Below are 27,879 nucleotides of genomic sequence, written 5' to 3'. Positions count from 1 at the left end.
GTGGTCAGGAACATTGGGAGCTTTCATTAATAGATTTCTATAACTGTAAATGTCACAAAAAGTCCAGGTGCGTGATTTATTATGCGGGAGCCGTCTATGAGCAGGACCTTGATATTGCTGCACCACTTCGTGCTCACTCCTGCGCAGACTCGGGACTCAATATGTCAGTGGCATATTTGGACATTGGCAGCTTAACGTACTGCAATGGAAGAGAGTGAGGGTGCGTCGTTCATCTTTTGTACAGTCTATGGTCTTATAATCGCTCTGATGTCATACACTGATCGGTCTGCGAGGCGCCGCTTCAAGTCGAACACACCCTACGCCGCTTGATGCGTGTATGGTGTGGGAGTGGCATAGGTGACAACGAGTGAGAAAGGTTGGCATGGAGCACGCTGAATCTCGAATCACCAGTTTAAAAAAAATGTTGAACAGAGGAGAGTCTGCTGACAGAGCTCGTAATAAAACCAGAATCAACATCTGCTTGGCTTTTCGGAGATGGAGTATTTGAAATGACGTAAAAGCGTTATGATGGTGTTTTTATTACTCAGCAGTGGATTAAGGTATTTTATTGAACAGATAAATTGCTATGTTATGTAGCTCCCTAACAGAGTTCATTGTAAAGCATACTGGTCATTTCATAATGGGTTTGTTGTAGCGCTGTGAGGGAATTTATTTTCAAGCGTCTATTGAATGGGATTAGTTACAGTAGGCCAAATGTCGTCAACATTTTAACTGCTAAAAGGCCAAAAATTACATAATGTGCCTTCAAAATTTAGATTGGGGCAAGTTGTCACAAGCTTTATAGTTGGTAATTTTATCAAATTCATAACGATTTATGTTAGCCAAAACGTTTGGCATTTTTTTCTTGATATTTTACTGATTTTTTCCCCCTGAAAAGCCATTAAACAGATTATAATAATATATACATATGATAATTACATATTGTGCCTTTGAGAAATCCACAGCATATTCGTGTTATGTTCGCTGCTAGAGGTCCCTTATTCAAAACAAAGGCGTAGTTTGATGACCCCGTGAAAGACCGGGGAATCATGGGAGTTGTCTTGACTCGTCACCTCCACAGCTGAAAAAAAGGAATACAATGGACTGGGGCTAAATCATGTTCATAAATGAGCGAAAGCATCTAAGTTTTATTAACGTTACGGTGGCACGAAGCAGGACACGCCGAGTGCGCTTGGGAGGTTTCTAATGCTAATGAGAGAGATCTGCGCAAAACACTGCAGTCAGCCGCTTTCACTCTTTTCGTTGCATATGTGGGGTAACGCAGTGCTGTTTTTCATGGTTAAATACTAAATACATTTGAGTGTGTTGAATGTTCTGTTATAATATTACTAGAATATCACATTTGGAAATCGAGGGTAGCGTGGATATGATGTCATTGACAGGCGACACAAGGAGACGGTCCGTAGTATTGGTTAGATTAGCTGATTTCTCTGGATTTAAACATGGTTGGAAACGTTACGAAATACACAGGTCAACTAAATATATAACAAAGTTCTAGTGGGTTTTGGAAATTTTAATTTTAAAAAATCTTACGTATTCTGCCTTTAATACACAGCAGTTTGCCAATGTGACAACTAACCTCACACAGTGTTACAATAAGCACTAGTCTGCAAGGTTTGTGCCTATGCAGAAATGAACTTTCAACAATAATCTCACACTGACAAATAGGCACTGGAGTAAAAAAGTGTGTTAACTAGCCCCGGTCACCTCTTTAAAGGAAAACATATTTTACCTTTCAACCAAATTAAAAGGCATAACTAGAAAAACAACATCTCATTTGATGAATTTTTTTCTGCTTGGCAGAATTATCGAAAGTGAGAAATGTAATTTCCAATTAATATTCTCTATCCTAACATACAACATTCTTTTGATACATACTTTAGCAAATAGAGTTGGTACATTTATGTTAAGCTTATGCAAATTTATGGAATAAATGTATCTCGGAACATTAGCGTTAAATTAAACCGCGTCACCCACAGTTCATTTTCACAGAAATTACGTGTTGGCAGATTTGACATATTTAAGTGCTTAGAAATACTTGCATTAAGGCTGAAGCCCAATATCAATGTTCAATATTCACGTTCGGCTGCGTGTGGTCTGTAGTCTAACTCTGTAATCCTTACGCTCAATAGAAACAAAAGAGTGTTTATGACTTGAAATGGTATTTCAGACATTCTGAGAGAACTTTTGAAGCAGCTGATACTTTTCACAGGTTTGTCATCTGATAGCTATTTTGATAAGTCTAAAAAAAGCTTATTTGTGACTGCAATGATGTGCATTACACACAGAAAGCAGCTTCCTAAAAGGCAAAGAGGAAAGACAGTAAAAGGTGGGAGAGGGCACATGGTTAGCATCTCCTTTCCTTTTTCAAAACAAGCACCATAATTCTGAAGCACAAATGAAATTAACCTGAAGTAGTCCATCCCTCTTATCTTTCTTTGAAACAGTACCAGATAAAATACGAATAAAAAAAAAAGTACATGTTGGGGTAAAGAACCCAAAGCACCATAACCCTCCCCCTTAAAGTGACGTTTTATGATTATTAAAACAAAAAAACAAACAAGCAACTACATGGGATATTTATTAGAGTGGTTAAATCCACTTTCATTTTGGAAATAACAGTTATTAATCCCCATGGAGAGGAGTTATCATCACTTTCCAGAGAAACCCCTTATTTGAACACGAGGGCAAACACCAACAGGTTTTTTTTATATATATTGGAACGTCGTTATCCTGATTGTCAAGTGTTTTCCCGTTCGCTGAGACAAAGAAATTCCCAATGCTACAACATTTTCCAGCCGTGTGCTGCTGAAACTTTTTGCACAGTTATTGGCTGAGTAGAACACTTTGAGGTTATATACGTTCAAATAAACGGCTGTTGTCTGATTGCTTTTGGAGAGGCCTGCAGAAGAGCCCAACTGATTCTCTAGTCTGCTAATGCTGAAATATAAATGGCACAATCTTCACGAGTAGGCTTCAGTTTCCAGGCGGCCCTTGATGCCTCCCTGCAGAGATGCACAGTTGTGTAGCGACAGGAACATAAATAAGCTGCCGCCAGTAATTAAAAGTGCAATACGTAATTGCTGAAGCCAGCAGGCCGGTTATGGTATGCAACTACACAGTTCTATGCGATTTCTACGGTGACAGCCAGGGTCCAGAATTAACGTTTTGCCAATTTCATGGAAACGAATATTGAATTCTGGTCATAAAGTATGTAGTGTTTTGTTGTACTTAAAATATTCTTATCTCAATTATTTATATCTTACATTAGCGAGAGCAGAATGTCACTCTTAAGACATGTAATGCGTTGATTGTTTTTTTAAATTAGTAAGGTGAAGTAAGTTTTTATAAAAAAAGATATTTTAGTGGTGATGCTTCAAGTAGCTAGCAACAGGCTGTAAGACATGAAAGACGATGCAAACTTTTTTGGAGAAGTTACGTCTTTAAATTCACCTCGTTTAACCCTTTGATGCGTACGATCACACCGGTGTGATTAGAGCGTTCATTACATCATACAGACTATATAAATTGACAACTTGTTTAATTCATATCAGATACAGTGTGTAGGTATTAGGTACCTATAGTATTACAACTTACACTTTTCTTCTCCCACTTCAACGGCCACTTACTTTTATGTATTTCAGGGGAAGTGGATAAATTAATGTGTTGTGATCCAACATATATGATTCTCTGAATTGCTGTGCAAACTAAAATGTCGGTGCCTATTGTACGTTATAGATCAGCTAACATGATCATTATAAATGTTTATCATAATAATAATAATAAAGTGACACGTTCTAAAATAATGGTCGCCTTAAAGGTCCCATGGCATGGGTTGTTTTATTGTTTTATAATGTTTCCTGGGGTGTACTTATTTTGATAGTATGGTTTTTACATCAAAAATGTCATAATTTAGACATAAAAGGCATTTTTTCTATACTGATATTAGCCCTCTGTTTAGAATGCTCTGTTTCAAGAGGCATGTCTGCTGTGAGTCTTCAGTGAAAACACCCACTGTTGTGATTGGCTGACATCTTTGCATTTAAAATTAGATAACGTGAGGATGGGGGCGTGGTTTAGTCAGGCGCAGCTGCAGCGCTGCCTCGAGAGAGAGACAGAGTGGAAACGGAGCTGGGGGAAGATTGCTGAGGAAGTGTTATTGTACCGAGTTTTTGAGAGCGCAAGTTTATTTTGTTTGTATCAGAGCTCTGAATAAACACGAGTGAACTTTGCAACGTTATTTCTTTCACAAAATGCTTTCACCACAGCTAACAGCAAACACGACATCGCCATGAATACAGTAAGAGCTTCTGTTGAGCATAATGAGCAGCTTCATTCAAACGGTTTTGGCAAGTGTGCACTGCAGATAAACGCGTGACAGACCAATCCGAACATTATAAAGAGTGTTCTTTGAATGCTCTCTGTAGTTTAATCATTTAAATAACAGATTTGTTTCATGCTGCTAACAGAAATGACGTGAAGTTGATGGTTTTAGTCACTGGCTTGATTCACTGATGCATCAAGACGGCCAGCGGCGGGACTAACAGTTTTAAACGATTTAGAAAGAAAGTCTGTGTGAACTTGAATAATTAGCTACACATCAGAACTCACTGATCCCAGATCAGGCATTAATGAACACTGTTACTCACTGTTTGTGGTGGTGCTGTTGAATCCGTATGGTAAAGCCTGAGCTGACATCGCGACTGATAAACTGAATCCTTACTCTACTAATTCTCTGGGTGGGCAAAGCAGGGGAAGGGGCGGAAACCTTTTCTGGTATGACGTCATAACAGGAGAATTCAAGATCAGCTCGTCTGGGCTCATTTTCTCAAAGACAGAGAAAGACAGCCTGAACTCGTTTTATACTGATCAAAATTTCTAGCGACTTGGGGACAACATTCAGGCTAGGGGAACTCATATTAATGTTGAAAAAACTCATAAAATAAAAAATCCATGCCATGGGACCTTTAAAAAAAAAAAACTCACGCTGGGGGGCCAGCTAGTATATTTTAAACTTCCGTGTGAAAGAGTTCACCATCACTAAAGCAATATTCATATTTAGAAAGACGTCTTTTGCTGTTGCACTGTATCGTACAGTTTTTTTCTTGTTGTAGAGCATTTCAGTAATTTTTAAGATGACAGATACATTTAAAATATCTTTTAAAATGTGTTTTAAATGTAGAAACGTTTAAAAAATTCGTAAAACCATGACTTAAGACATTTTATATTCTATACAATATAATTGCGCTTCATCTAGAGCTTTTTTTTTATTTTTAATAAAATGGCAAAGCAAAAAAAAAAACCTTGTTCAAATTCAGCTTATTTATAGAGGAATGATTAATAAACTAGTCGATTTTGAAAATGTAGTTTCACACATCACCTAACTATGTTGTGGTTCTTAACAACTACCCGCTAACTTTGTTTTCTTTACTTGGCAAAGCCGCTGGTACGCATTTGGTGGTAGGCGAGCGTTAATTCTGGACCCTGGTGACAAATGTACAAAATTCAAATGCAGTTTCAGCATTGCTGGACTGCACGTACATAAAGAAATAAGTTAAGAAGTGAGAGAGAATATGCTTCCCAACACACTTTCCCTGGAGAGGCTGAGGCAGTAAACATTAAGTATGATACTGACCTCTTATATCCTGCAAAGAAGACTTCCTGAAAGAAGGAAAACTGAGAGACGAAATTCACTATCCGAGTATGGGATATGGCAGGGTGATATGTCGCATGAAGTTTTTTTTCATGAAGTGAACGTGTTTCATCAACAGTTTAAACGCAGCGCCTCCCCAACCTGCTGCGCGTAGGAGAATGGTTTTAATGAAAAGACTATTGAGGCGTCACATGTAGGAGGGAGGTGGAAGGAGGAAAAGTTGGGTTAACAGTCTTTATAACCTCCGCATTCACTTTGGTCATCCACGACTTGGCCATATTCCTCAATCACAGTTAACGCACAAACTGTTTGGCTTTATTTTCGTAACCCCACATTTCTCCTTCGGCTTCCCTCCGCGTTCCACGTCGAAGGGAAGATTCTCACTCGTCATCCAGCACCTCTGTCTTGATGTCACTGGTGGCTCCGCCCTGCCTCGCCAGTGCCAGGATGCTGTGATTGACAGCGGCCATCTCCACCGCCAAAGCTATGGGGTCCTGGTGTTCGTTTGGGCCAGTGTTGTCGTCCTATAAGGGAGTAGAGAACCAAAGATTGCTCTGAAGCCCTTTTGCCCTGCAAACCTGTTTGAGTTTTGATACTCAAAACTTTGATTTGTATGAAAATTTTTCATACAAACCACATCGGTAACATATCGGTTCGATATAGAGATTTAACACTAATAATTTAATAATTAATTAAATGTAATCTTTAGCAAATCTCAGAATTAATATATTTTTATACTGTACATTATAAAGTTGTGATGCCTAATTAAATGTGAAGCATTTCAAATGCATCAGTAATTATTAACCAGTACTGGCCATTTTAGTTCAATTAAAAAGTTAAAAAAGGCCTAATTTTTATTAAATTATAGGGCATTCTGGCAAAATCAAGTTGGGATGGTTGATTTATAGGGGTGTAAAGAACACACTCGTGTCACGATTCGATACAAATCATGATACTGAACTTACGGTACGATACTTATCGCGATATTTTAAACCAAAATAAAGAAGAGAGGGCATTATTATTACTTTTTTATTATTATTATTGTATTATTATCATCAAGACCCACAAATATTCCCCCAATGCATTAATATACATTATATTTAACATTATATATACTAGTTGAATGTAGTAATGACACTTCCAATGCTGACCTACGTTGGGTTCGCGCCTCTCCCACTATAAATGCACTATACATATAAGACTAAACCATGTAAAATGCTTTAAATAATCATACTACTAAAACAATGTGATCTGGTAATATAAATGATTTTTACGCTTTCACTTTGAGGAGTGCCATCCCGGAAGTGCGTATGCATGTCAAAATGACTATTCCAAACTGTAAATGGTTAGTTCATCAAAGCATTTTAATTCTGCATTTACTCGCTCTCATGTTGCTCTCGTGCGTCACGCAATCATTTGAACGTCCGTGTTTACTAAAGCATGTTCGTCTTTGTAAATCTGTTCATCATATAAAGCCATTGTGTCTCTTCAGAAGACTTGGATTTAGATAACCACATAATTTATTATTTTTATGATGCCTTTATGACATTTTAAGTTTTAGAGAAATAGACTTTACATGGAGGGACAGTAACCGCTTAGGTTTCATCTTCATTTGTGTTCGGAAGTTTGAACGAAATCTTGTTTGAAAGGACATGAGGGCGAGTACATGACAGAGTTTTAATTTTTGGGTGAATTATACCTTATAAATACTGCAAGCTGAGTCTTAGATAAAACTAACACTATATCGCGAATCATATCGTTTACATCAATAATACATATCGTTGCATTTTATATCGCGATATCTCGACATAATGTATCGTTACACCCCTATTGATTTATATATTAAAAAAAATCCCTTACCATTCCCAAAACTTGGTCAGCAGCTACTTGCTCACCATAGTCATTTCCATCGATCTCATCGCTGTTGGAATGACCTCCCGGGCTTTGGACATCAATCCCATGACTCTCCAGGATTGCTGCTTCTTAGAAAAAAACAGACCTTGCCATAACATATCTGAGCCCATTAGGATGTACCCAACATGATGGAATGGAGTTTTCTGAAAGGCATTTTTCTGTAAATTCAATATTTCTGATGAATGCACATTTTGAATGAGACAGCTGCAGCACGGTGATAACAATGCAATGGAAATAATAACATTGTCCATATTCAAAATGCATTGTTGCGTGTAATTCGAGCTTTGTCTGTCCCCAGAGGGCTTCAACATTACCTATGTTGGCTCTTCTCTTAATTTCCTTCCGTCTGTTGGCAAACCAGTTGTAAACTTTCAGAGACGTGACCCTCTCAAGATCTGAAAGCTTCTTCCCTTAATCAAATCACAGCAGAGCTCATCAATAATGTCTGGGGCCACGATAACAGGCATTTACACATGCATTCATCTTCTTTATGGGGGTTGTGTTTAAACATCCTACCTGGTTTTTGAATAACTGCATTGCAGGCGTTGGCGATTTCCTCTCGTTTGGCTTCATCGGGGTACTGGTTGTCATTGAAATAACTGCAGAGACAGATAACATTAAGTTATCATGCAATTCACACATTTTATAACTAATAATAAAAGACTGAATTATGTCTTTATTCAACCTAGATTAGATAACCTTTAGATTGTCACAATACCAACATTTTAGTAGTCAATACCAATGACAGTGATATTTTACATTTTTTGATACTAGTAATGATATTATAGCAAAACATATACTATACATACGGTATACTATGCTTTATTTAAAGTTAATTATTGATAAAAGTTTAACTAATTGAAATAAAACTGGCATGTAGCCAATCTGTCAACTGAGATAACATTTCTTCATGTAATTATTTAAAGTTTTTTAGCTTTTAGTATGACTGTATTAGCCTTAAAGTTATGAATAAGCTGGTATGTTCCAAAACTATGACAGAATTTGCATTTAGGAGATATAAGCATTCAAAATTTACAGTCTCTCACTTCCGCTAAAACGAATCTCAGATTTTGGTGACATCATCGCAGACTTCACTTTCTCGTCAAATCTTCTGTCCAATCAAAATGCTCTCTAGAATCTAAAGCCCGCCCCCTTACACTGCTGAAGCTGCGGCTGAAATCGGTCAGTTGTTAACACACATTTACTAATTTCTACATGGTGAAAGGCACAAAGCACATTATATATGTGATAGGAAACCATTCAGTGTAAATATGCTTTCATTTGAGGCGAACAAAGTCTGTTTTCACGTTAGTTTCACGCACCGCAGCTGCGCATACACCCCTAAATTTAGACTACAGACACGAGAGCACAGCGCGGATCATATATGTGCGAGTCCGCGCAGACAACAAACATATCGGACCCATTTGAATTCTGCACAGAATGCTGCATTTCAAAGCGATATGGAGGAGATTATGATGGTAAACAGTGTTAGAGGAAACTGGCTTTACCAAACAGAGAAAGGTCCGCTCTTGCGCTCTAGTCAAACTGTATATTAACGAAACGCTATTGGCTGTTTCAAAAAAGGGGAGGAGCTGCTAACAGCTGGAGCCGTTTCAGGGGAAATTACGTCAACACGTTGAATAATGCAGCGCGTTTCAAGGCACTTCAGTGGGCCTTTAAATCAAGTTTATAATACAAATAAATTGACAAAAAGATAATGTCAATGTCAGCTTTATTTATAGCACCATTCAAGTAACACACGTTGACCGATGTGCTTTACAACATCTATATATAAAATAAAATAAAAAAAAGATTAATAATGACAATACACATTTTAATAATCATAATAAAAATATTCTCTATCAATGTATTTATATCTATTTCAACACTAGGGATACGTAATGGAAAACAAGTGTGTATTAAGTTGTATTTTAAAAACGTGTATGGAATCAGCATCCTTGACATTTATTGGTAAGCTATTCCAAAGTCTAGGAGCTACTGCCACAAATGCCCGATCCCCGTTCCGGCTTAATTCAGCCCTTGGAATTTTAAGCTAATTTTGAGTTGTTGATCTCAATGTTCTTCCTGATTGATGTTTAATTAACAGGTCTGATAAATAAGATGGTGCAAGGCCATGCAGAGATTTATATAAAAGTAGAAGTAACTTAAAATCAATTCTGTACTTTACTGGGAGCCAATGTTAAGAGACTAGCGACGGAGTGATGTGTTCATGTTTTTTAATATTCACCATTAATAATCTCGCAGCAGATAACTTTACAATGAGGTTCAAAGTTCGTTAACCTTAGTTATTGCATATATTTAAGAGTGTTTAACAAATTGTATAAATTAACATTAGTTTTCTATAAATAGACAAATAAACAATACATATTCAATAGTATATTTATAAATTAAAATTAAATTTGATTGTTGTACAAAATGTTCATTGTTTAATCCTGTTAGCACCTGTGTTTTCCATAGTAAACAACTGTTTATTAAACAATCAATTATGACAAGGGAAGGGAATATTTAAAAAAAAAAATAGCTTTCAATTAATTTGGTTATTAATTTGGTTATCAAGGATAAAGCTGTTTATTAATCTTTGTTAACATTATTTAATGGAAAAGACATTGTTGCAAGTTCATGTTAGCTCAGGTCCATCAATCAATAGATCTTTTCCTTTTTTTGTGTATTAGAACATGTTGAAATTAACGTTAACAGATTAATAAATGCTTTAGAATTATTTTTTTCATCATAAATTCATGTTAACTAATGTTCAAATGGAACTTTATTGTAAAGTGCCACCTAATAAAACCTACAGAAATGTACTTTAATAGGACGACCCGCGATGACCTGTCCTGACCATTCACACAATTTACTGCATCCTCTCACCTCTCCATCACCGCCAGACACTCTTTCCTCCAGGTGAAGCGGCTTCCACGCCGCAGACGGAAGCTGCCCTGGGTGCTGCTAATGGGAGGGGGCGTTTGACGCCACTCCACAATGTCCTCCAGGGCCATCGGGGTGGGCCGCATCGCTAGTGTTGCACCTGGGACACAAACATGACACGTTATATCAGATGAAGTGTCATAAGTGAAACAGTCTGTGTGCTTCTGAGGACAGACTTTCTGGTAGACTAAAGCCTTTTCACTGTGTCCGGAAGCAAATGATAATGAGAAACTGGTGTTCTGGGGTTTGGGACATTATCTATTCACTGAACGTCTGATAGCTTCCCTCAGATAAGCCTGCATGAAACTGACAGAGCACAAGATCACAATAATTATTCATGTTATGGCTGTTTAACAATATATGGCTGATATTACATATTTTGGCTAAATACATTCAAAATAAACCAAAAAAAAAAACAAAAAAAAATCTAAAAATCTAAAAATCAATCAATCATTTTGGATGTTTCAAGTGAATTTAGGCATTACAACATCATAATGTAAGGTATGGATATTAATTTAGATTGCTTTTAAATCAATTATTTTTAGGTGACCATTAGATGATGGCTGTAAGATTGTTACTACTATAGACTTTGCGAGTATACATGTCGTGATATAGTCACAATTGCGAGTTTATATCTCTTTTGTCTTTTTATATACATCTTTTTTTCCTCAGAATTGGACTTTATATCTTACAATTCTGACTTTTCTGACAATTGCAAGAAAAAAAAGTCTGAATTATGAGGGGAAAAAAACAAAATATGAGTTGTAAACTCACAACAACAAAAAAGAAAGAAAAAGTCAGAAGAAAAAAGTCAGAATTGTGAGATATAAACTTGCAATAGTGGAAAATAAGTTAGAATTGCGAGATGTAAACTTTTACATTTTCTTATATATATTTTTATTTTGTATCTTCCACCAGGCAGAGGTCATGTAAATAGGGGAGATTAACATAAATTAAATTAAATTAAACATTTCCCAAACAGGATATGTTCCTAGAACATTTTTTCAACCAATAATATCTTTTGATTTTAATAGAATGTTTAGAGTTAAAGTTAAAATGAATGATAGAAATGTTAGAAAGATATTAGCTGTCCTACAAGGGTAAATGACATTGGTGTTGGTATTACCAGGTGTAGTTTTCTCTAGCTGGTACCAACGGTAGAAGGCTCTTTTCTTCTGCTCACTGAGGTCTGATCCCTGCTGGAGCAGCCAATGAGAGATCCGGCTCTGACTGATACCTGCAGAGAAAGACACACACAGCACATAAGGGCAAAATCTGACTTGCATACGTCTCTCTAAGGCCGGACGTGATAAATCCCACGACCTTAATAAAAGGCAGCCATACGATACAGCTGACATTTCTTTCTTAACAAAATATCATGGAGCGATTTAAAGGGTTAGTTCACCCAAAAATGTAAATACCGTTATTAATGACTCACCCTAATGTCTTTCCACACCCGTAAGACCGTTCATTGTCGGACATAGTTTAAGATATTTTATATTTAGTCTGAGAGCTTTCTGTTCCTCCAATGTAAGTGAATGCACACTATACTATCCATGTCCAGAAAGGTAATAAAAACATCATCAGAGTAGTCCATATGTGACATCAGTGGGTTAATTAGAATCTCTTGAAGCATCGAAAATACATTTTGGTCCAAAAAAAACAAAAAAACGACTTTATTCAGCATTGTCTTCTTTTCCATGTTTGTTTTCAATCCGCAAACAAAGATTTGAACGGTCATGAATCAGCGTATCGATTCAGTATTCGGATCGCTAATGTCACGTGATTTCAGTAGTTTGACACGCGAACAAAATCATAAATCAATACGCTGATTCATAACCGTTCAAATCTTTGCGGATTGAAAACAAACACAGAAGAGAAGTTGTAGTTTTTGTTATTTTTGGACCAAAATGTATCTTTGATGCTTCAAGAGATTCTAATTAACCAACTGATGTCACATATGGATGATGTTTGATGATGTTTTTATTACCTTTCTGGACATGGACAGTATAGTGTGCATACACTTTCATTGAAGGAGCAGAAAAGCTCTCGGACTAAATCTAAAATATCTTAAATTGTGTTCCGAAGATGAACGGAGGTCTTACGGGTGTGGAACAACATTAGGGTAAATCATTAATGACATAAATTTCATTTTTGGGTGAACTAACCCTTTAACTGCACTCGTTTTTATTACACAAAATAACTAGAAAAATGTTTATCACAATATAAATCCTAATATATTACTTTTTCAATTTGAAAGAACAAAAAACCACAGCACACTAACCTGTAACTTGGGCAACTACTGCCTGTGATATTCGCCGATTCCCCAAGAATGCTTTAATCTCTTCTTTAATTATAGCACTGTCCATTCTACAACAACGGCGAGAGAGAGAGACACACACGCACTGAGACTAAAAAAATGACATCAAATGAAAAACTGCAATACTATTTTAGGTAACATTTTTTAAATAACCATTTATCACAACAAAAATGTCCCTACTGCATATCTTTAAAGTCACCATGAACTTCCTTATTTTTATGGAATATTTCATCGCAATATTTAATCATAAAAATTTCTCCCACTTGCAGTGGCATCTCTTCTCTGACAGCTTCCTGGCGCAGGGGCAACCTGTCCCTCACAAGAGATCACAGCAATAGCAATGATCTAATGATCTAATGATCCAATCAATTCCAGATAGACGTCACGTAAAGTCATGCCCTACATTTTTTTCTTGTTCAAGAAGCTGTTTGAACAAGATGCTGTTAAACTCATATATACGTCACACACAATACAGAAGAAAAGAATACTACGTTACTATATTAACCATGTTATCATGAACATCTAGTCAGTACTAATAAAGCTCATTTAAGTCACAAATAATGGTGTCAGTTATAAAATTATTACCATTTTGTTCTTCGTTTAAGGAGGGGTAGAATGAGGTTTGAAATATGTGACCAGCAATATGCTGTTAACGAACACCTGTCGCCACCCACACTGATGAGAGATGTATATGTATGTAAGTATGTGCTGCATGCTCTCTTAATAACAAAATAAACACATGCAATAATTTTGTTAATAAAGCATCGGATCATTGCAATGTGGATATGTTTGCAGCTCTGCTATTCGGCACTCTAGTAAAGTCATGTAACATTTATTTATAGGCAGCGTCTAAGTGCAAATAGCAACTACATTATATTTACACCAAGTCGAAACACTACTGACTTTGTGATTGGTTGATAGGTGGATGGCGAAGCTTCATGCCAAAACACAACATGTCAACATCAACATCAGTTGAGGGCTGCAACAACAACTTTTAAATGACAATATCCTGGCCGAACTACTGTTGTCAGTGATATAAGTATTTGAATTGAACATGATTTCTTAATGTCTAGTGACATATCAGGGCCATTTTATGATTAAAGGTAGCCTGGATGCCAGCCGAACTTAGCCCCGCCCACAAAAATTTTAGGTCGGGCAATTCGGTCTGGCCTCGCTCCATAGAGGAGTGATTATCCCTGAACAGAAACTGTTCGGAGTCGGACCAATGAAATCATCAGGGCGGGCTTTAGACGATGATGGACAGATGATCAACAGTAACGTAATCATGCACGTCATCAAAGGGGCTTGGATTATATTTGTTCGAATCCTAAACGGAGAGCTTGTTTGTATATGCATTCACCATCACAATTTCTCTCAGAAACGATGATCATGTTGGGTAACTGTGTATCATTAAATTATTTTACAACTCTGGCAAAGATCGTGTATTCCAGCCTGATTTCAGCGCGCGTGCAGACAGGGTTGCCAAGTTTTTACAACAAAACGCGGCATCTACTAGGGGGGTTCTCCGGTGAAAAAATGCCGTTTGGGGGGTAAAATGTGTGTTATTGTGGCAAGGTTGCCTGCTAAAATTCGCACTCCAGGGTCTATATATCACATAATAGTCGCTTCAACCCGCAGACATAGAAAAGAACCCGCGGAAAAAACGCGGGCTTGGCATCACAGTGCAGTCGAGCTCTTTTGACATTTGACAAGTAACGTTATGCGTCCCTTCGTTGCCCTGATTGGTTGTAGGTCTGTCCAATTGATGTCTTTCCTAGTTCGGTTGAAACACGCCCCATAATTAAAGCCCAATGGAGCAGTTTCAGACTCATATTCTGACTAGAATGGAGTATGACCACGTCAGGCTAGATTAAAGGGGTGGTTGCATGCGATTTCACTTTTTAAGTTTAGTTAGTGTGTGTAATGTTGCTGCTTGAGCATAAACAGTATCTGCAAAGTTACAGCGCTGAAAGTTCAATGCAAACTGAGATATTGTCTTTTAAAGTTACAGCAGTTTAGTGCCTACAAAACCGGCCGGTTTGGACTACAACGAGCTTCTTCCTGGGTTGGTGACATAATAAACCCTTGCTAGTCACCGCAGATGTGACTTCTGCCCGTAATGGTAAGGGCCGCGGCATTTCCAGACAACCTGTGCTTGGCACTTCAGCCAATAAAAATACATGAAACTACATTTGGCCATCTAACCGATCGAAGAACATTGCGTTTTTCGGAGGGATGGGCTTCATAGAAGCAGGAAGCAAACAATCCGTTAAAAGGACAGTGGAGACAGCGGTGTGGAATAAAGGTAAAATATAAGAAAAATACAGCGTTTAAAAAAAAAAAGTAGTATTAAGACATGTTTTACTGCGACCTATAAACACAACAAAGCCTAGAAAAAAACTCAGAACCACCCCTTTAATTTAAATACATTTCTTACATATAGTTCCTTTAAAAGTAGCAGTTCTTAGATGCTTATTAATTGCAATTTATACTTTATTTTGACAGATATACTATTTGCTAGCCTGGATGCCAGCCGAACTTAGCCCCGCCCACAACATTTTTAGGTCGGGCAATTCGGTCTGGCCTCGCTCCATAGAGGAGTAATTATCTCTGAACAGAAACTGTTCGGACCAATGAAATCATCAGGGCGGGCTTTAGACGATGACGGAGAGATGATCAACAGTAAGGTAATCAGGCACGTCCTTAAAGGAGCTTGGATTATATTTACTCGAATCCTAAACGGAGAGCTTGTTTGTATATGCATTCACCTTCACAATTTCTCTCAGAAATGATGATCATGTTGGTAAGTTCTCTGTGTATCATTTAATTCTTTTATTTTTTTACAACACCAGCAAAGATCGTTTATTCCAGCGCGTGTGCAGACAGGGTTGCCAAGTTTTTACAACAAAATCCGCCAACTAAGTTACTAGCCCTAAACAACAGGTTCTCGGGGGGTTCTCTGGGGGAAAAAATGGTGTTTGGGGGGTAACATGTGTGTTATTTTGGCAAGGTTGCCTGCTAAAATTCGCACTCATGGGTCTATATATATGTCGCTTCACATAATAGTCGCTTCAACCCTTGGACATAGAAAACAAACGAGGAAAAAAACGCGGACTTGGCAACACAGTGTAGTTGAGCTCTGTCTGTTGACATTTGACAATGCGTTGCTTCGTTGCTCTGATTGGTTTGCTCCATTGGGCTGCGATTATGAGGCGTGTTTCAACCGAACCAGGAAAGACATCAATTGGATAGACCTACAAAGGTCTATCCAATTGAGGTCTTTCCTGGTTCGGTTGAAACACGCCTCATAATCGCAGCCCAATGGAGCGGTTTCAGACTCATATTCTGACTAGAATTGAGTATGACCATGTCAGGCTAACTATTTGCACCTCAGACAGTGTTGTTGTACATTAAAAGGAGAATGCAATAATAACATATCAAAACATTTATTAAAATTATCAAATGGATGTCGCCTTAATGGGACAATAAAAGCGCTCCCTACCCTTACCCCAATAAATAGTTTAATTATTATTAAACATTTCGTTAAGCACTTTATTTCCACTTTTAGAACATTTTCTTCATTTGAAAGTAAATGCCTTTCCGATGTGATGGGAAAAGAGCGAGTTATGCAAAAGGGGGATTCGAACCAGAATCGATCGCATCAAAAACATGTTTCACAAGCCTTACTCTACTGACAGCGGACGTTGAATTACACTGAATTGCACTAACTTGAATTACACTGAAGACGTTGAATTACACGCTGCATTTTTTTTTATCTTGTGTGGCCCAACCAGGCATTGTTAGACGGAACTGAACTCTTTACTTGGTGTAAAGAGACACTTCATTGTTTACACAGCACTTTAAACAATAGACTGCTTAAAATCAAGCAGCTTTACTGTATTATCTATTAAAAATAGCGTCAGTGACTCGGTTTATCAGAAGTACAACATTTTCTACTATGTTCATGTTTTCACTCGCGGACATCTGACCTCGACGGACTGAAGGAAATTAACCAAAAAAGTCTTGATTGAAAGTCTGAATTGAAAGATATAAACTAACAACTGTGAGGAAAAAAGTCTGAATTTTAAAGGTGCCCTGGAATAAAAAATAGAATTAACCTTGCCATAGTGAAATAATAAGAGTTCAGTACATAGACATCACATACTGCGAGTCTCAAACTTCATTGCCTCCTCCTTCATATGTAAATCTTGTGATTCAAAAACACCACGGAAAAATAAGTGCTTCTTAACATAAACCCAACTGTGACGCAAGCGTTGGGGATAGTTTATATGCACACCCCCAACATTTGCATCTGTCCAAACATGTTCATTGTGAGGCAGAACTGACAGAGCCGAATTATCGAGACTGCAGGTAAACAAGACACTCGAAGATAGCAAAAACGGCTCTCATGGACACACATCATGTTCAGGCTGTGCAGGGGACGTGAGGACTTTTCATATGTCAACAGTCATGGTTGAGGTTTATTATACCGTAATTTCCGGACTATAAGTCGCTCCAGAGTTGCATCAGTCAAAAAATGCGTCATGAAGAGGAAAAAAACATATATAAGTTGCACTGGATTATAAGTTGCATTAGGGCAGAGCGGGAGCTGTGCATAACCGAGCAGAAGAAAGAAATTTTGAAGTGAGAGAGAAACTTGTGAGGGGCTGGCGAAAAGCAGAGGTTACTTTTACTGTAATGAAGAAAACAAAGAAAGCTAATCACGAGTCCACAGATGCTTGAACTCTCTGCCGGGAGAGGCTCGGCCGCACGAGACTACGCTGTAGCAGTGTGAATCGTTCTCGGCTGCATATTTTACTACATACAGTTTGTATTTTGCAGAATAAGATTTTCTTTATTGGGGCATTTTGTTTGTGTTCAGCCTTTCCAAGTTCTTGTCTTTAAGTTAATATTTCAGTTAAGAGTTTTTTTTTCTGTTTTCAGTTGTTTTTTTCAGGGGTAGGCTACAGGAGCAGCATAGAGCGCCCTCTCGTGGCTATATGTTTATTCTTGTCAGTCAGTATGAATTAAATTTGATATAGAAGTTGCACCTGACTATAAGTCGCAGGACCAGCCAAACTATAAAAAAAAAAAGTGTGACTTATAGTCCGGAAAATACGGTAATTGAATGCCACAAAAATGTATTTCAAAATTGTTAGTTTGTTCGGCCCATTTCAAGCAAGCTTCGCTCAGTGTCTTAAACTGAAGAAAGGGGCAACTGTATTCCTGCAAGCAGTAAGTAGTGATTTATCCACTTATTGACTGTTTAAACAATTTCTGATTAAATTGAAAGTTTCTTAGAGGGACCATATTGTCTAGATGACGCAAGATGCTAGTACAGTAACAATAGGAAACTCCAAGTACCGTACCAAACTAAATAGTGTGTCTAATGACAAAGGGTAATATTATTTTATATTACAAAATACAACCATAGATACGTTGCTTACAGATCGTTGACGCGATCCTTCTAGCAAACGTCACCTTTTCCATCATATAAGTTAAAACGGCAGTCATTTTACAAGGCTATTAATTTAAAAAAAATATAAGTTATATATTTATATTTTTGAGAACTGAAGTAGGCCTATAATGTTTTCGCATGCTTGTTCAGAGTACATCACAGTCACTGCGTAGCCTACATTGTGACTAACGTTATATAAACATGCAACATCGTTGAAGAAAAAAGACAAGTCTAAAATGTAGACTGAATGACACTTTAAGCAGAACATCTCTAATGGAAATTTCTTAAATGCAGCTCACTTGTTTATTGGTGTTTTCAGATCATACGTGCACGAGAGAGCTTGCGTACATATGGTTGCCAAATTGGATATGTTTAGGGAAAAAAACAGATAGTATACGTGTTATTTTCACATAAAAGCTCTGTTTGGGGGATTTAAATTGCTGAAATCTGGCAATCGCAAACACCGAAGCTCTTTCTCGTGCGCGGATGATCTGAAAACACCAAATAAAAAAGTAGGCTGCATTTTAGCAAACTCTATTTGAGATGTTCTGCTTAAAGTGTCATTCAGTCTGACTGTTTTCTGTCAGGACAGTCAGGACTCATGACCCGCTTCGCTAGACAACTGAACTGCTGTGCTGTGAGAGGCTGAAATAAGCCAATCAGAGCAGAGCTCAACATTAATATTCATGACTCTTCCAAATAAGGCAAAAACAGAGCATTACATCCTAGGGACAATTTCTAGGGTTGTATATGGACAATTTTTGCACTTAAATAAGCCACATACCCTCTATGTAAATTTAACATATTGTTTCAACTCATTCTAGGGCACATTTAAATAAACAGAACAAAGGAAATTAACCAGAAAAGATTTCGACGTGAAAGCCTCCATGCACACCTGTTTGTTATTTCTTATTGGTTATTTACTGTAACATGGGCACAGATGATCACTTCCGTTCTCTTTATTATTTCCTTTGGTAGATTATCTAAACTAGTGTTGGAAGAGGCGAGTAGCGGGAGCCAACTTTTTGTTGACTGCATTGCACCGGTTTAATGTCTTCATTTGCCTTATTGAAATAAAATTGAAAACAAGATGAGATCAGTCTTCCTTTTGTAGAAAATGATTACCTGATCATGAGCTATCCCACTACCTAACCTCTATGCGGATATTGAATGCAAATAACACCTACTTATTATGTAATCGCCACGGACCAATGATAGTACAAAGGTGATAACCAGCCGGAGAAATTTGGTTTGGCAAGCTGTTTCGAAACGAAGTTCGTTTTGGCCTGATTTTGTTCTAAAATACGACACATCAGTCCATTCTTTGATTTCGGTTGAAGTATATCTGGGCCTTGAGAATCAACTGACATTCAAAAAAGAATACAATAAGCTGGTTTAAACAAAGCCGGTTCTAAAAAAGAACCAGCACTTGTTTCCCAACCGTCACTTGACCTTCCAGCTGAGTTTATGACCCTTCTGCAGAGTTTCCCACTGACCTCATGAGCTCCTCGACTTTGTCGTCGATGTCCATTTCTTCATCGGGGTGCTCGAAAACGAAGGCCCTAGAGGAGGTGTTGCTAACAGCGAAGCGAGGCGGGGAGAGCTTCCCGTTGGGCATAGCGGCAAGGCTGTCCCGTCCGTTTTGGACCATGGGTGCTACTACCGGCATTGGGGTGGGGACTGTAGGGGGCGGGGAGGTGTCGTAGCTGTTGCTAGGAGATGGTGAGAGGCCATTGCCACGATAGCCGGTCTGCGTGGCCGTAGAGGTCGTCGAAGAAGAGGCTGTGAGGTTGTTAGTGGAGGTAGTGCAGGAGTTGGAAGAGGTGGTGGCGTTGCTGCTGTTGCCGTGGTTGACTCCGGCCGGCCCGTTTCCGCCATGGACGTGCCGGTGGCCGAACTTCTCCACGTGCTCACGGTCCAGCCGGTCGAGGGTGTCCAGGGCGTGCAAGATCTCTTGCTTTGTCATGCCACTTCGACGTAGCCGTTGCAGCAAGTCGATCTGCTCAATGGTAAAACGAGGCTCATCTGTATAATGGGACATTCTGCCAAGAGAAAGAGATAGAGAAAGCTGCTGCATTAGAGAATTGATGTCGGAGGAAATCCTTAATCCCATGCTGATAAAACGCGACACATGGCTGCATAGTGTGTAAAAGTCATAATAACATAGCCTAGACAAAAAAAAAACAATGCTTTAGTCTAAGAAATGCAGCGGAGGAGGTGTAGCAGGGGCCGCATGCGCATGAGCTCTAACTGAGCGTTATTTTTCCAAGAAAATGTCAAAGTCACCACACCTTTATCGACCAATCATTGCAACAGAAGTGCGGAGCCTGTCTGAGGTCAAGGCAAAGACACTGCATGCATTACCACAGAATTTTTAATAGACTTTAAACAGCAGAAAGCTGGGACACGTGAGGAGGGGGAAGGAGGTTAACTTTAGGGAAAACTGCCAAGAAAAATTCCATCTGAGGCGGCCAACCTACTTTCAGTGAAGAAGCTGAGGATGAATCTCTGTACAGGCATTTGTCTGAGAATAGTTCTCTCAATGCCAGGCTGACTCTTGCCCACACACACACACACACATGCTTTGCTGAATTGATATCCCATAATACATTGTATTTTAATTCATTTGGTCAGTGCCTGAGTTTTGAAAGGAAGCTACAACTTACGACGCAGCAAATGCAAAACTCGTGCCAATGCAATATGCATTCCATATGGCACGGTGTAATGCAATCAAGAAAACAGGAAAGCGGTGAGGCTCCTTTTAACAAAATGAAGATTTCAACTTCCCTGCGACATGTTCTTCAAGAATAAATTCTGCTGATGAGCGAGTACGACTGTCTCCTGGTGTCTGCACTGCATAAAATGAATAAAAAAAGATTTCTGCTCACCCAAGCACCCTTAAAAAGCTTCAAAAGGTTCAATTATCCAGAAGCATCGGATACAGAAAATCAGCAAAAACAACAATAAATCCATCCAGGAGTTGCTGAGAATTCATTCACTATCAGATCAGTTGGTAATTTGTATGCATTTAAGAACATTGGAACACATTAACCCTAGCATTTAGTTGTAGAAGCTGTACAACGTCAAATAAAATCACAAAACAACAGTCCCTTATTTTCCCACATGTGTGCACCACATATACCTTTTCAGGATGACTAAATCTCTATAGGAACATCCCAAATGTAAAGGTGTCACCTTAAACATCAGATCTGCTTTTGAATAATCACCTCCAAGCTAGCCGATAAACCACAATGATGGAGGAATTCAGAATCGCCCATATGGAGACGTGGGTCCGACCACAGGCACGCACAACCGCTTCTACTCAGATTAAGCTGTCACTTGATGACAAACCAACTCAGCTAACTGGCCTTGCCCACATGCAGTTGTGTAGGACCGGTAAGACAAATGTTTAATAATGCAAAATGCATCACTACTTACAATAGCAATCATCAAGTAAGATGCAATCTTGCTATTTCAAACTTTAAATGCAAGGCTACTGGTGTGCATGCAATTTTAATTACATTTTAATGCTCTGAGGAGTTTTAGAGTTTAGGTTCCTCTTTTTTTATTTGCATATTCATGGTCTCATCTGACACATGCATGGCAGCATCTATAAATTATAGCTATGAAACTATATTTGGAGGCAGAAGTTTTCAGAAAACTCATCTCTTCTGCAGCAGCTCAAAATCAAAGTTGATTTTGTCCACATGCCCTGGTTCTCTTCATCAGCGCAGCATCCAAAATAGCCCAAGCCTCGCTTTACTTCTATTCTCCACGATTTTACAGCCCATTTGTTTGATATGTAACTTGCGGTGATCTTTAAAATATCAGTTTACCTCTGTTGGCAGCTGGTAATTATTAGACGTTCATGCCCACTGATCAATGAAAATACAGCCCATCCAGAGACCCATCTTCTAAAGTACTTGATGCACACTGTGGTTCTACAAATAAAACTGTATAAACACATCGAATATGATAAGCATCTACAGAAACACTAGACTCATACGTAAAAAAGATGAATATTCAACAAGTCACACAAAACTTGAACAGCATATATCAAAGCTGATTTTAAGTTGTTGTTTTTTTAAGTTTAGGTCCAGTTTCAGCTGCGTCTTGACAATTATTTTTCAAAATAAGATAATCACACAAAACAAAAAGATTTAAAGCCCTGTCTGTAATTATAATCCATAAACAATGCTTTTGTCAAGTGGGTTTATAAGGAAAGCATATGATGTGCAGTATTATCCCCTATCCCCTATTCCCTGCTCCTACTAAGCAAATGAAACTTCATATAAAACCATTAACTGAATTCAGTCATGCTCAAACACATTCTTTTATTTTATAAATTTTACCCCACATAATAGTGTGGGGACAAACTAGGCACTCTGAGAAAATATAACTGTATGAAGAATTAGAACACAGGGGTTTCTTTATAATGTTTGTTATATTTGGATTGTTTGCATACGTGTTACTTTACATATCTGTAATATTCCACACACATGTAAACTTCTACTCTTGCTAACTGAATTCAGCTGATGGTCCCTAATTGGTAATTTACTAAGAAAAGGGGGAATGTTTGTTGTAATGTGAGCACTGAAGAAAGGAACGTGCTGAAACATGTGCTCATGCTTGTCTAGCTTTTAATTCACATGTGCCATGTAGTTTAAATTATTTTTTAAGTCAGGACATCTCACAAGCTTGTTGCCGAAAGTACAGACAGACGTTCAGCTTGAGAAAATGCTAAATGTCCCAAGGTGAGACATAAGAACAGGTTGAATGGACCATGGTAGGAATAGAGGAACATCCAGACTTACTTTGGCTATTGTTAAATGGATGCTAATGAATGTCCGTGTCATATAAAACAGGAATCCATATAGCTTGATCAGCAGTTTTTGTAGGTTGTTATGTTGGTAAAAAAATGTATCTTAATTTATGTAATGCAATGTGAAGACTTTACAATAAAAAAAAGCAAGGTGGGATACATATGTAGCATGTTCTACTTCAAAAATCCACTCTGGATTAATAATGTCTGCAAGTAAATTAAGAAATGTAATATTGACAAATACCATCATTGTTTTTATTATGGCCTACACTATAAAACTATTTACATACGGAATATTTATGAAAGCATCCAACTTCGGATGTGTGTGGTCTTCTTAAGAATGCCACTTTCCTTCATTAAAAATCACTGCAACTAAAAAAAATAAATAAAAAAAAATCAATGCATGAACTATCGAACACAATTTTTCCATACGTCACCTCAACCATTATATACGTTACACCCTATACCCTAATAATAGGATGCTGGCATGTTAAAACCCCCAAAAACAACAAAAATAATAATAATAACTATAATAATACTACCGCTCATAATAATATAGAAATATACGATACATAAATAAATAATAAATAGTCCATAATAAATTAAACGAGGTAAGCAAAGACACACACCAATGTCAACACAGTGTCAGTTGTTGCACAGTTGCAAGCATTTCTTTTCTAAAGCCCTATCCCACCACAGAATGAGAGCAGATGTGACTTCGCTAGGGATGGCTGACGCGAACCTGACGTTTCGACGCTGTATCGAGATCCCGAAGCGCGGATGCTTCGAAACGTTGCTCCGAGCTGTGATTCGACACACCCATGCCACGTGACTGCCGCTAAACGAAGCGCTGAAGTGTTTCATCAGGTGCGCCTGTCGAGACTGCTTTGATTAAAAGGGGCGGGAACAAACCACACAGTCACACATCTCAATGAACCTCATTCCCCAAAGTTTAAAAGTGAAGTTAATCCATCTTCACCTCGTGGGTTTTTGTCAGAGGAGAGAGATTTTGTGATATAAGTGAGATTTATTGTGTGCTATGGTTAGTTATATTTAGGCTAGATTTAAATGAGGCTATATTGACTGATCAGTGACCGATAGGATAGATATAGGCTAGTAACACATTCATATAGGCTAAGTTAGAATTATAGATATAGAATATATAGAATTATATATAGATAGATAGATAGATAGATAGATAGATAGATAGATAGATAGATAGATAGATAGATAGATAGAAGATATTCATAGGTGATATATTTTTGTTTTATTTTATTCGTTTATTTAATAGGGACCAAGTATATTCATGAACATTGTTGTATAAAAATACACCATGTAAATATGCCAGCATTAGTAAAAATAACTACTTTTCATCTGCAGTCCCTATAGGCAGATAACAAAAATAACAAAGACAGCCAACAATCATACAACATCATTCACATTCACCAAAAAACTAAACAAAAAATTACACAAATAGCAAGACATTGTTCATTCACCTCTATACTACATTCAGATTTACAGTGTAAGTGTACATGTACTATTGATAAATGTATGACAGTTAAATATGAGTGCACCTCTGGTTTTCAAGAAGCCACTGTTTTAAGAGTTTTAAAGGTGTTGAGTGTAGGACATTCTCTTGTTGAAAGGGGCAAGCTATTCCAGAGATTACCGCCTATTACTGACAAAACGTTTTGCCCAAAAGTGGTGAGCCTATCACGCAGTCTCCTTTGATACAGGCCCGTGTATAACCTCCACTGTCAAGTCTTTGGAAAAAGCCATGCAGTGGAGTGGGAGCAAGATTATGTCACATTTTGTAGACTAAACAAGTGTACTTAAACGCCTAAAATTATCAAAGCTTAAAAATGTATGCTTCTCTAAAATATCGCAATGATGAAATGACAATGCTTTTTTAAATCAAAAACGAAATCTCGTACTACATCTGGTGTGGGAGCATTTCCATTTGGAAACACCACATAAAGTGAGATGTGTGTATTGTATTGATCCAGAATGCAGGATCGGATCCATTAACTTAATTTTCAGTAATTTTCACTCATTTGTATGTCATAATTCATATTTTTTAATAAAAATGTTATGGAACAAATGACACATTGTGGCTTTATTTCTTTTAATAATCTTAATTTTTCAAAAAAAAAAAAAAAAAAAACTAAAAACTAAAGTTATTTACAATGAGGAGGCTACAGGTTACAAAACCGAGTAGTTGTGAGCCAGATGTTAAAAACGTGTTTTTTTGGTGTGGTTTTTTTTACAAACAGTAGATCACAGTCAAGGTTATTTCAGATCAATACACGCCAGTGTCCACTAGATGGCGTCATGGAGACGGGTGTCGGCTGTTGTTTCGAAGCTTCGGCACATTTGCTTCAACTGTTTCAGTGCTTCACGAAGCCTCGGTCTGCCCATCACTAGACTTCGCATGCGATCCGAACCAGCAGTCGAACCGAGCTCTTTTACCCCCGGGTGTCATTTGCACGTCAACGCATGTTTCATGTCTCCAGACAGATTTAACAAATGACGCCTTTCTTATAATTTGGCATCTCAGACTTACCTGATTGTGCGCGTGCGGGGCCTCCGTGCACCACAGCATTTATTCAACTCAACTGACAGTGTTTCCGTCCCTTTTAATCCCCGTCGCCAGACATGAACCAGCAAAACAGGACGATGTCCGACTCTCCCGCTACCTTTCTCTAATTTGATTTCATTTCAAGGCAAAAACTGATTCGCCTTTGTCTGACTGACAGAAGCCATATTGATATTAACAGAAGCGCTGCGGTGGTTTCATGGGACTTGTAGTTTATCTCTGCGGGCGGAAAAGTGACACTCAATGGGAGTTCGCCGAGCGCCGGACTACAAATCCAGTGGAATATGGTACAGTTTCATCCTCGATCATTTTTCACCAACTGCTGCAGGAACAAAAATGTTATTTCTGACTTTTTATTCGCTGAAGACATGACGACAGAATGTGGGATTTGCTGCTTATATTTTTCCAATTTTATTTTCTAAAATATGAGTTTAAGAAACTAGGTAATAATGAGGTGTACACATATTTTCAAAAATATGCATCCTCTGGAGTCTTAATATTTGTTCCACGTAAAATTAGTTTTGTAATTATAATTATTTTTAATAATAATAATAATAATAATTATTATTTAGAAACGCTCACTTAATCAGATATTTATTAATTTATGTCGTGAGAAAAACAACTAAAATATAAATGCATGTTTGATTAAACTTCATGAAATCAAATGTATCTTAACACCTGCAAAAGGGATCGCGCGCGCGAACGCGTGTGCGTGTGTGTTTTGTTGTTGTTGTTTTTTTTTACATCCTGGTGCCCTCTAGTGGACATTTACCGCAATCGCCATGAGTTCTTACTTACAACAGTATCATCATAGGAGACGCCGGGGTTAGTTGTCACAAGAAATATATTTTATTTTAAAGTCGAGTTACACAAATATGTGTTTTATTATATTGGTTTCAAATACTAAGTTCAGTAAATTTTGTGAATTCTGTCAGCCTAATGCAAACTCAATGTACAATATGATAGTTTTGTACTGTTGGTGAAGCTACATTAAACCAAAAATCAGAGTCAGGGAGTTTTTGTCACATTTCTTTTTAATACACATTTCTTTTTATTTTTTTAAGAAGCAAGAAAAAAGTATACTCATGATCAGTGAGTTTGTGTTAAATTAACTGAAGGCCATTGAATAAGGCTTATTTTGAGCCTATAGGTGTTATAAGTCAATTATATGTTGTAATTGTGTAAACGGGGTAAGAAATGTGCACTGCAATCTGCAATAATATGACTGTTTTGATATGTCATTCTGTAAAGGACTTGCTGGCTTTCGCATCACTTCTGATATTCCCCTCTATCGACACGAGTAGGTGTGAAGGCTGTGTGATGACGAGGGCCACAGGTCTGCTGTGACAGATGTTATAGGCCTAGAGAGATGTCATGACACACATACACATGACAGCCACCTGCAAGGAAAGCAGATCAATTTAGCTCAACGAGACATAATAATTCTATTTATAGGGAACTTTGACAGAATCCAATCACTGTTTTACTGAATTGCCATTAAGCGATCAATTGAAAAGAAACTCCAGAATTCATTATTTGTACAATATTAGGCCTGATCATCTAACTTTCTTGTGTTATCTTAATCCTTCAGCTAAGTAAAAATAGTCCCCTGCAATGTTAAAAAAAATCGGTCTACAATAAAAACCACAACAATATTTCAGTATTACTATTGAAGTCCTAAGGTAGCTACCATCAATAATACAAAATGGGATGATCTAGAGAGTAAATTCAGCGATTGAGCGATAGAAAAGACATGAAAGAAGCGGCAGTTTCAGTTATGTGATGAGGGGACTAATACGGTGTTGTCTAGGGTTGCAAAATCCTGGGAATTTTCAAGGCGTAGGCTAACTTTCCATGGGAATTACTAGGAAATAATGGGAATAAACTGGGAATTTACAAAATTGCAGGTAAACCTATAACCAGGAACCAGCATAATCTTGGTTAAAACAATCAGATTTAACGCAATTTTAGTTGAATTTCTACACTGCACAGATATACTGCAGGGCTAATGAGGCCACACCCCCTGCACGCACTCTGCATTCCTCCATCGCAAGCACATTTCATCAAAAACGTTAATATGGTTAAATATTACAATTAACATAATGGTTTTCTATTTTAATATAGGCTACTTTGAAATATAATTTATTTA

The 27,879-nt window shown here is 37.7% G+C and overlaps 1 protein-coding gene across 6 annotated transcripts; it reads right to left on the bottom strand.

Moving 5' to 3' along the window:
* Positions 1–54: 54 nt before the first annotated feature.
* On the bottom strand, positions 55–26,178 carry hmbox1a (homeobox containing 1a). 6 transcript variants are annotated; one of them, XM_067455748.1, is made up of 9 exons: positions 25,698–26,178; positions 19,809–20,354; positions 12,819–12,904; positions 11,661–11,771; positions 10,478–10,634; positions 8,105–8,187; positions 7,903–7,998; positions 7,535–7,656; positions 55–6,198 (listed from the first exon to the last, which is right to left on the bottom strand). In XM_067455748.1, the coding sequence occupies exons 2-9, from the start codon at positions 20,351–20,353 to the stop codon at positions 6,055–6,057; spliced, it is 1,344 nt and encodes a 447-aa protein (XP_067311849.1). In that variant the 5' UTR covers position 20,354; positions 25,698–26,178; the 3' UTR covers positions 55–6,054. The 6 variants fall into 6 exon arrangements, with proteins under 6 accessions (XP_067311849.1, XP_067311852.1, XP_067311850.1 ...); XM_067455751.1 differs by having other exon boundaries at positions 7,570–7,656; XM_067455749.1 differs by having other exon boundaries at positions 7,535–7,653.
* Between the last annotated feature and the right edge of the window lie 1,701 nt (positions 26,179–27,879).

This window comes from Pseudorasbora parva, chromosome 10 (assembly GCF_024679245.1).
Source record: "Pseudorasbora parva isolate DD20220531a chromosome 10, ASM2467924v1, whole genome shotgun sequence".
Lineage (NCBI taxonomy): Eukaryota > Metazoa > Chordata > Actinopteri > Cypriniformes > Gobionidae > Pseudorasbora > Pseudorasbora parva.
Note: the sequence above shows the minus strand (reverse complement) of the source record. Positions and strands in the feature narration are given on the sequence as shown.